The sequence below is a fragment of the Onychostoma macrolepis genome, chromosome 11, assembly GCF_012432095.1.
Source record: "Onychostoma macrolepis isolate SWU-2019 chromosome 11, ASM1243209v1, whole genome shotgun sequence".
Lineage (NCBI taxonomy): Eukaryota > Metazoa > Chordata > Actinopteri > Cypriniformes > Cyprinidae > Onychostoma > Onychostoma macrolepis.
Window position 1 is genome coordinate 2849291 of NC_081165.1, and position 13414 is coordinate 2862704.

At 36.3% G+C, this 13414-nt stretch overlaps 1 protein-coding gene across 14 annotated transcripts in view; it reads left to right on the forward strand.

The window, feature by feature from the left end:
- adgrl2a (adhesion G protein-coupled receptor L2a) overlaps positions 1 to 13414 on the forward strand; it is a 102537-nt gene that overhangs the window by 49329 nt on the left and 39794 nt on the right. For all 14 annotated transcript variants that reach the window (XR_009273398.1, XM_058791574.1, XM_058791578.1 and 11 more), the window contains one exon: positions 5941 to 6741. Coding sequence is in view for 13 of the 14 variants with exons in the window: in XM_058791574.1 (XP_058647557.1) it covers positions 5941 to 6741 (801 nt within the window). In the remaining variant the exon portion in view is untranslated. The remainder of the gene's footprint in view (positions 1 to 5940; positions 6742 to 13414) is intronic.

The following is a 13414-nucleotide window of genomic DNA, read 5'->3' on the forward strand; positions in this document are numbered from 1 at the left end:
TTCATTTTTCAAAGTCAGATTTAAATAGATCACTTGTGAGTAGTTAAGTGGTTTCAGTTGATTGTAGTATAAATACAGCTCTATCTGCGAGGTCCAACTTCTGGTGAGTCATTATTGCAGAAAATTGCGGACTCCAAGCAGTGAAAGTGAATTGTAATTGAAAAGCACAAGGCAGGGGATGGATACAAGACGACTTCCAAGTCATTGAATATCCCTTGGAGTACAGTTAAATCAACAATTAAGAAATGGAAAGAGTATGGCACAGCTGTAAATCTACCTAGACCGTCCTCAAAAACCAAGTGACCGTGCAAGACTGGTGAGGGAGACCACCAAGAGACTTATGATTTACAGGCTTCACTGGCTGAAATGTGAGACTGTGCATACAACAACAACTGTTGCCTGGATGCTTCTCTAGGTTTATGAGAGAGAGCCAAATATAAAGCTACTGTTGTTAAAAAAAAACAAAAAAACAAGTCATACGACATCTTGGCTGCAGTTTGCCAGAAGGCATGTGGGAGATTCTCAAACCAGGTGCAAGAAGGTTATATGGTGAGATGAGACCAGGATTACTCAATTTGTACACTTACATGAAGGGGTGAAATGATGCAGTTAAAATAAATATGATACATTTAGACCACAGTGAAATAAATAAATGTATTTGTAAAGAAAAAAAGATAATATTATTACAATAAGAAACTAAACAAAAACTAAATAAATAAATAATAATTATAATAATAATAATAATAATACATACTTTTATAGGCACTGTATTATCAATATCAGTGTTTGCAAGACAGCATTATATAATATTCTGCAGTTTATGACTGTGATGGCATTGACACTATTTGCACGATGAATTGTAATTAGTCTCCTTTCTTGCATTTATTCACCTACTGAATTCTGATTGGTCTCTTCTTTCTTGCTATTTAAACGTATATACAAAAATAAGACAAGTACTAAGTGTCATGAAAACAGCGAAGCATCTCTGATGCAGCATTTCATTTACGGCAAATCTAAGCTTAAAACTTAAAAAACTATTTGTTTGCTGCCTTGCAAGCACTGCTATTTCCTTGAGGAAAGAAATTGTTATTCATGTTTTTTATGATGCAGTGCTTTATTCTAATGATGCACATTTTTTAGTGTTTGATTTGTTTCCTGAAACCTTGTGCAGGTGTGATTGTAGCGCACAGAGCTGGGTACAAAATGCTTTTTGCTGCCTTGTTTAAATTTTGACGTTGTTTCATAAAACTAAAATGTAAGCTGTTAAATGTAAACCATTTCCATGTGCTTTTCTCCCTGTGAAAACTTACTTTCTAGCAGTCTTTCATCTATCAGGAGCATTACAGCGATGCACACTAGATGAAAGCAAATCAGCATTCTCTGACGTCCAGTTTTTGCACATATAACCGCTCGGAGACAGACCAGCATGATTTCTTTGGCCTTAAAAAAAAAAAGAAAAAAAAAAGAGATTTGGCCAAGCAAAGATATGCCAGCGTTATGCCAACTAATAAACAGACCAAATATGTTTTTCGTTAGTGCTTGATCATTGTGTTTGCTCGTAAGAAACCGCAGCTATACGACTGTCAGAAAAGACAAATGACTGCACATGGATCTAACATGAACAAACTCCAAACAAACGCCTCACTTCTATTCTCAGATTTCCCATTACATTAAGAGTATGGATTGTTTTGCTCCATTAAACAATTAGATAGTAATATTATTCTCTGATTGAATTGTCTCGTCTTCTCAGAGAATGTTTCCAGAGACTTCACATACCAGACGGGGTCCTCTGCCGCACATTTCCCACCACGATCCCGAAATAACAAAGGCCTGCTGGATTTTAGTGCTTAGCATTAGTTTAATCTACGTCCGTATCTTTGGGTTATTGAAGTCGAAATCCCACGCAAAATTTGAAAAGCTGTTGTTTCATAAAGTATCATGTTTTTCAGCTTTTCTCCAGGACTATCTGTGATTGTTCACATTTCTTTTCTGATGCGAGCACCTTCACAGAATACATGTTTTGTCTTAATGTTTTTGCGTTACCTCCTCTAGGCATTTCCAGGTGGTCCGTAACAGTTTTATTTACTAATCACAGTTTGACTCCCTAGGACGCCAGAGCCCTCATGTCACCCTCAGGCTGCTGACTGCTGTTTTTTGACTGGAAGTGACTTTCTTATTTGGTTTTGTTTGGTTGCAACAGTGGAATGTTCATGATGTTCTTTGGCCGACGGTATCTCAGAGAACAGAATTTGTCCCGGTATTAAGTGTGTTGCATACTCTGAGATCTGTCCAGATTGTATTGGCTGACTAAACTAGAAATCATTTGCCCTGTGGATGGATGTTGCCATAATTTCATTAGTTTTAACCTACCTCATTAGTAACCTGGAACTATATGGATTAACTTATTTCTTATTTAATTTTTCAATGGATATCTATCTATCTATCTATCTATCTATCTATCTATCTATCTATCTATCTATCTATTTTGCCCCCCCTTTTTTCCTATTCTATAAATATTATAACAACCTAAAATTCTGTTTGTGGGTACAAACTAATGAAACCCTGCATTATCTCCAGGTGAATCTGATGTAAACATGTCCAGAATCTACGTTCAACCCAAATTCAAATATACACTAAATTATAAAATATAATTTCCATAAAGAAACTGAAACCAATTTTATGCACCATTAAGGTTTTCTTGTATTATAATATGATTTTCAGGACAATTAAGCACATTCCCCCACCAACATTATTATAACTGTAATGCATCCAGAAAGGATTTTTTTTTTTTTTGCAATTTTCATTATTCTCTAAGGTGAATCTCATTAGGCTGTCAGTATTTTTATCAAAGTATTTCTTTATTAAATTAGCATAAAGGCAGCACAAAAAAATAAAAAATAAAAATACTATCAATTATTATACTTTTTTTTTTTTTTTTTTGCATTATGGGCATGTAGACTTACAATGGCATTATTTATAATGTTAAATAAATAGTATAAATTAAAAAATGGTAACGGTCCTACAAGCAAATAGAAATTATTTTCTGCAAATTCTATTTCATTATTTCTTCTTTATCTCATTTTCCTTGTTCTAGATAGGTTTCGTGAGATTCATTCATATGCTGAACAGAGCTCTTGAAGAAAATGGTGACTTCCAAAAAAACAAACAAAAAAATTTGTTCTCAGTGTCTCATGGACATTGTGGCCAGAGAACGGACACCATTATTAGATCGATCATAATAATAAAAGAAGGAAATCTGAGAAATGTAGCTTTAGATTGTCGGAAATGTTCATGTTTTGGATTATTTAACCTGATGCAGAAGATGGGCTTCATGAGATAAAACTCCTGAAGACTGTCAAGATTCTGTTTTTATGTATGTCTGTCTGTCTGTCTGTCTACTTATCTCTCTTTATCTTTATCTGGTGCTATGGAAGAATTTGGAAGGACAGTGTATTGGCCCGTACAAAACCATGACGATAATAATTTCTCGAGAAGTGAGACTTAAAGAAAAAAAGAAAAAAAGAAATGCCTTAATAGCAAAATATCATTATTTAACTAGCAAATTAATTAAGTTGTTTGGAAATTACATGCACAAACAATGTTATTTTCATCATATGCACTATTTACTCAGAATTCACTATACAAAAAAAAAAAAAAATTGGACAAGACATTGTGACACTGGACTGTTGTGACAAGTCATTGTGACACTGGACTGTTGTGATCAGGCACAAAAAAAAACAAACAAAAAAAAAAAAACTAAACAAACAAAAAGAAAGTAATAATTTAAATTTTGTAATCACAATTAAAGAAAAAAATATACTTGCAAATTACAGATGAAAGATTTATTGTTTACTCACTGTTATGTCGTTCCAAACGGTTCCAATCCCGTTCCAATATTAATTATGTGGAACACAAAAAAAAAATGGAATTTTAAAGAATATTCTGGCCACTCATTTCAGTATAATTAAAACGACAGATGTAAACTCTGATATGACAAATGTCCACCATAAAAAGTATAACAAAAGTGATTCATATGATGTGTGGCATATGTCAAGTCTTTTGATAGATTTGTGTGAGAACCAGACTGAAATATAAAGTTAATATTGTTTCAAATATTACAAAGTTAACATACAGCATCATTGTAATTGCATGGAAAAGAGTGATATTATTCAAACAAAAGTATGTGTTCCACAAAAGAAAGCTAGTCAGGTATATTTGGAATGACATGAGGGCAAGTAAATGGCTCTTTTTCATCAGGAAATCTTAAAGTAAGCTGACAGACACATGATTTTCAACAGTAAAAAACACCAGCTCGCCAATCTCCCGCTGCCACACTGATCTGGACCGAAAGAAAAATTAAAACATGTCCCCTTAAAAAGTAAGAATACATTTTACAAACTGTATTGAAATTGAAACCGCATACTGCCATACCAGACAGTTCAAGTGTTCGTATAAAGCCTAGAAGGGCTGACAAGAACTCTGTGCTTGGAGAGGAACTGTAGAGTTGAGGAACAGCTTTATTTTTCTGGTTTTGAGTTTCCCTCCAGCACAACTTACCATCTGTCCACCTGGAATTCAGATTTCCCTGGTCGATGTCCCCGAGTTCTTATGAAAATCTATACGCCGCTATCTAGAATTCAGCCCGTGTATTTCCCCGCAGCTTTCCCTCGACAAGAGCAGATTGATTCGTCTTCAATGCCACATACGCTGTCCTTTTGTACTGTGACAGAACCCCTTTTAACCTGGCTCTCTTTCATGTGTTGAAGGTGTCTAACTGCGATCTCTTCCTCCTCTGACAGCAGTAGCTCTGTGCATAATGCCCGTAACCTCATGACATGTTAACTGCATGTGATCATGGACATGATGGTTAATTCATTTTAATCTCTTTTTCCCCCTGCACTCCTTTCATTCTCTCTTCCAACGCTTAAAATAGAAGTGGAGCAAAAAGGTAAATCACTGACACAATCAGCTCCTTGTTTTTCTTTCTTTAATATATATATATATATATATTTTTTTTTTTTTTTTTTTTTGTGGTTGTAAAACCTTCCTGTGCCCACTCTTGCTTTTCCAATAGCAGGCAGTAGCAGAAAGGGTCTTGTATTTTAGTAAAGGTCAGTGCACGAGCAGCAATCGGAGGGAAGCTTTAAAAGAAAATGATAAAGCACAAGTTAAATGTTAGCGGTAATGCCGAAGGTACAAATGCCCCATTTCCCCCTCCTCTTCCTGTCCTCCACACTCTTTTATTGCCTGTTCGAGCCCCAGCCCCACTCCACACTCCCAGCATGCTTTGGTAAGAGGGTTTCTATAGGCTTACACTACCTCTACTGATTCTGACTTTCCCTTCTTCTTTCTCTATCTCTCTACATGTCTCTCTCGCTCTCTCACTTCACTCTTTCTACATGTTTGACTATCATGTCTTTGTTAAGAAGAAAGGAAATGCTTTATGCTGTAAAATGATTGCAACATTAGGCCCATAGGAAAGACGTAAAAACTGTGGAAAAACTTGTCTCAGGACACAGACTGCCTGTATGCTGCTCTTCTCTTCAAGCCTTATTTAGTTGTCTGCTTTTATTTGCAGGGCAGATTTGTCGTATTCCTTCCTTTTTTCCTTTGTGTTTGGTTGTGGTTTGATTTTTCCATCACTCCCCTTCAGTATGTCCAAGCAGCAGTGAGCCGAAACTGTTTGCTTACGGACACATAAAAACTGTGTTTGCTTCCGTTTTAAGCTTCAATAACCTTCAGATGCAGATTCTTCGCACCTTTTACTGCTTGTGAATGTGGGTAGCTGTTAGACTTCTTAGTGTGTGTTTCTGTCTTCACCGACTACCCAGTTATCAGAGTGATGTAGAGTCAGACGGCACTTTGCCCTCTGCTTTCAACTAGCGCAAGCTGCGTTCGCTTACGTTTGACTGTTCTCTGCTCTGTTCTTCTCATCACTAGTTTTTGTTTGTCCCGGAACTCTGAAAGCGGTTGGAGATCCGTCGTTTCTGTACGAGGCGGAGCAACAAGCGGGGTCGTGGTGCAAAGACCCTCTCCAGGCAGGAGACAAGGTTTATTTCATGCCCTGGACCCCTTACAGAACAGATACGCTTATTGAGTACAACTCGCTCGACGACTTTCAAAACTCCCGACAGACCACGACATACAAACTCCCCCATCGGGTCGATGGCACGGGATTTGTGGTATACGACGGGGCAGTGTTTTTTAACAAGGAAAGGACACGCAACATTGTCAAATTTGACCTTCGGACCAGAATTAAAAGTGGGGAGGCGATTATAAATAACGCCAACTATCATGACACCTCACCGTACAAGTGGGGCGGGAAAACAGACATCGACTTGGCAGTTGACGAAAACGGCCTTTGGGTGATCTACGCCACCGAGCAGAACAACGGCATGATGGTGATCAGTCAGCTCAACCCCTACACCCTTCGCTTCGAGGCCACTTGGGAGACCACCTACGACAAGCGGTCGGCCTCCAACGCTTTTATGATCTGCGGGGTTCTGTATGTGGTGCGATCCACGTACGAAGACAACGAGAGCGAAGTCAGTAAGAGCCTCATCGACTACATGTACAACACCAAACAAAACCGAGGCGAATATGTCGACATCCACTTCCCCAACCAGTACCAGTACATCGCCGCTGTGGAATACAACCCACGAGACAACCAGCTGTACGTGTGGAATAACTTCTACATCCTGCGGTACAATCTGGTGTTTGGTCCACCTGATCCAGCTCACGGTAAGCCTCGAATCTCGAATCCGTCTAGCCACACACACACACACACAGAGTCCCTCTGGATATCTGTTTAAGTGGTCGCGAGATTTCAGCCACTGAGTTGGTATTCCTCTGGCTCCCGAGTCTGTGTGTCAAATGTCACGGATGACTGATTTTTAATTTCAGATTTAATATGTGCTTGATGTATTCCGGAAACCTTTCTCGAGTGCAAGCAACATCTTAGAGTGGAGTGGTGGGTCTCAGCAGTAAACAACATCATAGGCGTTGTTAGCATATAATAAGAGACGCATCCCTCGAGGTTTCAAAAGACAGAGCCATTCCTCCCCAGTGTTTAGACTCTTGAGACTAAACTCCCTCCCACTGCCCCACTGAGAAAGGCACCGCTTCCCTCATTGGTAGAGGGTTACCTGTCTGGACAGGTACGTAGGCAGTCTTGCGGCAGTGGTGGATCGCCCCCAAAAGAGTAGATCTCAAGCGCCTCAAAACAAACAACTCACACTTTTGCTCGAAGGCCTCTCAATGTGTCTGTGCTGAGAGACAGCTCTCCACTGAGACCGGATCAGTCCCGAAGGTCACGTCAGCGTAGCCTGTTTTTAATTTAGCTGTCAAGAGCTAGGACAGGATGGCCATACTATGTGTCAGATCATCTTTACATTGAAAAAATAATAACCGTAATTACCATAATCCCAGCTCAGCCTAGCGGCCGAGACTCTTGCATTACTCCAGAAAGACTTGGCTAAGTGTAGAGGTCAAACAACTTCACGCAGATTAGTGGGGCTTAAGAATTTAAAATATGAGTGTGTTTCTTCTGCGGAGACCCAGGGGTGTCTACCTTACTGATGAATCTGCTTGTGCAGACACTGAGCAGAGTAACTGTACCCAGGGCCGTCGTGAAACTGTACCCCTAATGAGTGCACTTTGGATAAAGTTGTTTTGGATAAAAGCTAAATGACAAGATAGTAGTTTGTTAGCTACAATTTTTTTGTGGCCTGCTTACAGCATTCCAAAGTACCTCAAAGGCTTCCTGTTATATTAATAACCAACCATCATAGGTGTGCTTCTGATATGAAGGCTGCAACCTTTTTAACCGGTCAAATTCAAGGGAGCGCATATACTGTATATATATATACATATATATTGGTGCTGTCAAACAATTAATCGTGCATCCAAAATAAAAGTGTTTGTTTACATAATATATGTATGTGTTCTGTGTATATTTATTATGCATATATAAATAAACACATACAGTATATATTTTGGAAAAATTTACATGCTTATACGTTTATATATTTATATTCTTGTATGTTATGTTATTATATAAATATATTTAATATATAATCTTAACATATTTTTTCTTAAATATGTACATTCATGTGTTTGTATTTATATATACATAATAAGTATACACAGCACACACATATATGTATATGAATCATTTTTTATTTATTTTTTTACTTATGCATACAATCTAAGAAAAATAGGAAAAAAAACAAAAAACAAAAAACAAAACGTGGCTTAATGAACTATTAATTTTTCACAGGAGATTTTCCATTATTTTAAATTACGCATTGCATTGGGTTAAAAGGAAATGTCCAGAAAATGGATAATGTCCTGGCAGAAAATTACCAGTACCTTTTCCATTTTTCAAATATATATATTTTTTTCAACCATGTATTGCATTAATTGCTGAGAAGCATGTATACATCACAGTGTACCTTATCAACATGCTAACCCCTTACCATATTGAAATCAGTTGTAATTTGTGTCTTCTGTGCACTTCACATGAGAAATGTTATTTTGTGCTCCTCGCAAATCATTCACTTGAGGTTCCAATGAGGTTCCATTTCTCATAAGATGCTGCTTTAAAAGGTGCCTATGTAGACTCCAAGGCAGCTCAATAGCTTTTGGAACAGAGCCAAATCACCTCTCCGAAGGCTGTGTATGACATTCATAATCGCATTACTATCGGCACTACTTATTATATCAGAATTATTTTTGAGCTCAGGATAGAATCATCTGAGTCATTCTTAGCATGTGCTAGCAGCTTTCCTTTAGCCTGAAGCGATTACTGCCACTGAATTAAAACCATCGAGCAAATTCATCCCTGCACAAGCAAGCAATTAAGTAAGAAATATCAACTCAATATCACTTCAGATGCAAAGTATTAGGGCTCAGATCTAAAATTCATTGAACATTTCTCTGGGGTGTTACCTCGGAGGGTTCAAATCTTTCATTAAGGAAATGTTATCACATTGTTACCACAGTGTATCCACTTGTGGTTCACACTTGTACGATGTGGCTGATTGAATGTGCCCGTGTATGTTCTGCCTCTCTTTTAGCCGCCTGTAAGGGAAGTAATTAGCTCTACAATCAGTGCTGATGAAGGACAAAAACATGCTAATTTCACTAGCATTAGCTCCTGTGCAGTGCACAAGTTGAACGATACCCCCCATCCCCACTTGAATCTAATCTGCCATCATTTGTATACTGATGTGTTTTCTCTATTTTAGATGTGGTGATTATCTCATCATCTCAATAATCAGCTCTCTCACACAGCCGCCAGAGTTGTGCTCCGCAGAGTTGATGTTTGCTCCACTTTACTTTGATAGCTGTGAAATTACCTTGATTTTGAGACACTGCTACAACGAACTACTAGAGTATGCATGATATGATAAGCCCATGCCTTTATAGGAAGAAATCCCTCCCCTTTAAGTCAGAGGGCAACAAAAACGTCCCCTCCTCAGGGATGGAGCGATTACGAGTTTAATTGTTAGGCTATTCGTGCAAATCACATGACCTTCAGTCATATTGTCTTTATGTGCTGTATTGTGGCATGCTAATCTTAAACAGTTGATACCACTAAAAGAAAAAAAAGAAAAAGAAAAAAATTAATTTATATCAGATCAGATTATATCACAATAATCAATTATTTCATTTAGAAATATACAGTTCTTCCAGTTTATTTGATGCAACTTGAGCATAAATACTCCAATATCACATATGTAACTGTATCAATGACTGCAGTAGGTTAGTATTAAGTGTGGCTCTTAGATTTGCTCAGACTGTAACAGTATGGGTTTAAATTTTGACAGTGTTTTTTGTTGTTGTTGTTGTTGTTTGTTTGTTTTTTAACTACCCATAGGTCTCAACTACAAGGTGACCTGTGTTTCACTGGTCATTTAAATTCTGACTGACTGGATACATTGAACAACATTACAGACATAAACAGGCCTGAAACCGGTTTTCAACAAATTCAACATCGTTTTATTGAATATAAAATTTTCATCAAAAGGGCATCAAAAGAAGTTTAACCTTCAGAAAATGTTGATCAGAAATTTCAATGGATCAAATTAAATATTATATTGGATGTTTTATTTACTGTTTATCTTCTATGAAATTTGAAGTTTAAAACCTGAATCAATGTTTTCTGGTAGTAAATACTGAATAAAATATATAATGCAAAAAAACAAACAAAAAAAAAAACACAATGCCAGAATAGGCTAGTTACTGTTTTGTTTTGTTTTGTTTTGTTTTGTTTTGTTTTGTTTTTGTTTTGTTTTGTTTTGTTTTGTTTTGTTTTGTTTTGTTTTGTTTTGTTTTGTTTTGTTTTGTTTTGTTTTGTTTTGTTTTGTTTTGTTTGCACAAAAGACAGTTAACATTCGAAGTCCTGTTAATACAGCTGCCCCGCTAAAATAACTGAGATTTTTCCATGTTTTGATGCAAATAAGAATGCATTTGAGATTCATTTTACTACCAAAAAACTACTTAATAGCAGGTGTAAACAAAATGTAATGTATTAGTGGACTGTATAACACATACCTGCCAGAATACTTGCTTGTTTGCTGGCTTGATAGATTGTTCCTTCATGTGGAATGCTGGCACAACATATTAGGATGACATCTCATAAAGATCCTAAATAGCATCATATGCGCCGTTTGCTGAAAGAGAAACTGATTAAAACCAGCAGCATATTGATACTGGAATCATCTTTCATAATGGGGAATCATCTTGATGTGGAGGAGACAGACAGCATTTATATTTGCCATCTGAATCGGGGTGGAAAACACACATTACGCTACTTGCCACTTAATCTCATTTTTGCTCATCATTAATGGAATTAGTTTGACACTGATTGTGATAATTGCCATGTGATATTACACTGCTGATGGTTAGCGAAATTTATGCAGAGCCTTCTCTGCTCCTGCCTGAAAAAAAAATACTGTTTTGTGTTCAGAAGACCACTAATGGATTTGGCTTTATTTTAGTCTTGCTTCTACTGCCACTTGGAGAGATTGCTCAGTGGCCTCTATTTTTGTTAAAGACCTCCCTGGAATTAAAAAATTATTACAATTGCTGATGCTGCTACATAATTATTAGATGCAAATCTCCACCTTTGATGTGAGTTTCTCATTCTTCCTTTTGCCTCAATCTTTTCCTCTTTGTGACATTTTTAGCCCCTCCACCTGTCCAGCCATTTATTCTTTGTAACCAGCCCTCCCACATTTAGCCCCTCCCCCAATCTCAGTTGGAGGGATGTATCCTAGGGAGGCTGTGTCCTTCTTAAACCAAGAAGGCTAGACTACTTCTCAGCATTAAAAGCTAGAATGTGACTGTCTGGTAAGTCTGCATGGCAACAACCTTTTAGTTTGTGGAGTTCTTGTATTCAAAGTAAATGAAATAACATAACATAACATAAAATATAAAATTAAATAAAAATGTTTCAATTTCTTCCCAGGCTCATTGGAAATGAGTGCCTCTACCTACATTTCTGCAAAACTCAAAAAACGTAGCCTACCTATATGTATGAATCGCTGCAGTGCACTAGAGGCAGTAAACTCAGACAACTTTTATTGCTTTTCACACAAATTATGATTCACAGGAGCAATTAAGTCTAAATTTAAGTCTAAATTTAAATTAAGAAAGCCTAACAATTACTCACACAATATGTTATGACCTCAAAACTATTTTAACATATTGAGAGATTTGAAAAGTGGCTTAATAAACATAGAAATGTCTAATTTTTGAAAATTCTAAATGGGTTTGGGTGAGAGAAATGTTTCTAAATGAATCATCATTAGCTTGATGTAAAAACAGTAGAAGTCACTTCAAAATTCTCCACCATGCTGGAACTAGTACTTAGGTGCTTATCGCCACAACTTCATTTGAATATATAGTTTGAAATTGTTCTCTGTTTTGAAGGTAATATTTCTTCTTTTTTATTTTTTGACATTGAACTGAAGGTTCCTTTGAGCTTAATGTGAGTCAGACACATTTTCATTACAGCACTACAGACGTACTTATCTTAAGAGAAACTGCCTTTGTTACTACAAAGAGAAAATTAATACTTCTCCCCATAAATCAGATTTCAAAGGCATTCTGTAAAATAATAATAGACACCTATGAGACAGCTGAGTAAGTATCCATTTACCGCCTGCATGTTCAGTTTTGAAGGACCACAATCCATAATCGGCACCACACCAAATTATACATAAAGGACAATAGTGTCAAAGTTTGAAAACACATCTTTCACACCACGGTATTATGATTTTTTCTAGCGTATATTGTTATGGTAATACTATTGTTATGGTTTTCTGGACAAATTCCATTATTCTGATGTGTTCGTAATACCATGCAAATACCATGGTACATAAATATGTTTTGTCATTCAGTACCATGGTATAAGGAAAGTGCTTTGCAACAAAGTACCATCTGTGCCATGGCAAAGTGCTTTTCTAAAGTTTCTTTCTTTCTTTCTTTCTTTTATTAAATGGTCTCTTTAACACTTTTATCTTCCTTGTGTTTTGCTCAGATTTTTTTCTCTCTGTCTACATAAAGGAGAGATGGATTTCCTAAAGACACCGTGAAGTGTTGCATTTATTTTCTGTAATTCATGAAATACATATAAGTTATGTACACAATGTCCTCTTTTGGAATGGACACTAGTTTTCATTTTTGTGCTATAATATATATATATGTGTGTGTGTGTGTGTGTGTGTGTGTGTATTAGTGCTGTCAAACGATTCATTGTGATTAATCGCATCCAAAATAAAAGTTTTTGTTTATATAATATATGTATGTGTACTGTGTATATTTATTATTTATATATAACATAAATTATATGAATATACATATATACATGTAAATACATGTAAATATTTTTGAAATATACATTGTATGTGTGTGCTTTTGTATATACATAATAAATATACACAGTACATACACATATATTATGTAAACAAAAACTTTTATTTTGTTTTATAATCATTTGACAGCAGTAATATGTATGTATGCATGTATATATATATATGTATATATATATATATATATATATATATATAATCAACTGACTCTGTTTATGTTCTTAATGCACATTTGCACAATTTATGTGTTCATATTATACCGCTTGAATGACTTTCCTTTTTCGGCTCACGTAACCTAAGCATGTGGCATTTGGATAATGTTACCCAATAGACAAATCGTTTTTGAAGCATTATTTTTAGGCTACAGTTATAGTAGAATGGTTTGCGAATGTGGTTTCCTGTTGACTTTAACAGGCTTCTCTCATCTGTGGTTTAATTCTGGAACATTGAGCTAAAGCTTGTTTTACAGCCATCATGACAAACAGCCAGAATCTTGGAGTGAAAAGCCAATAATGGCACACCAGTCATGCCAACCG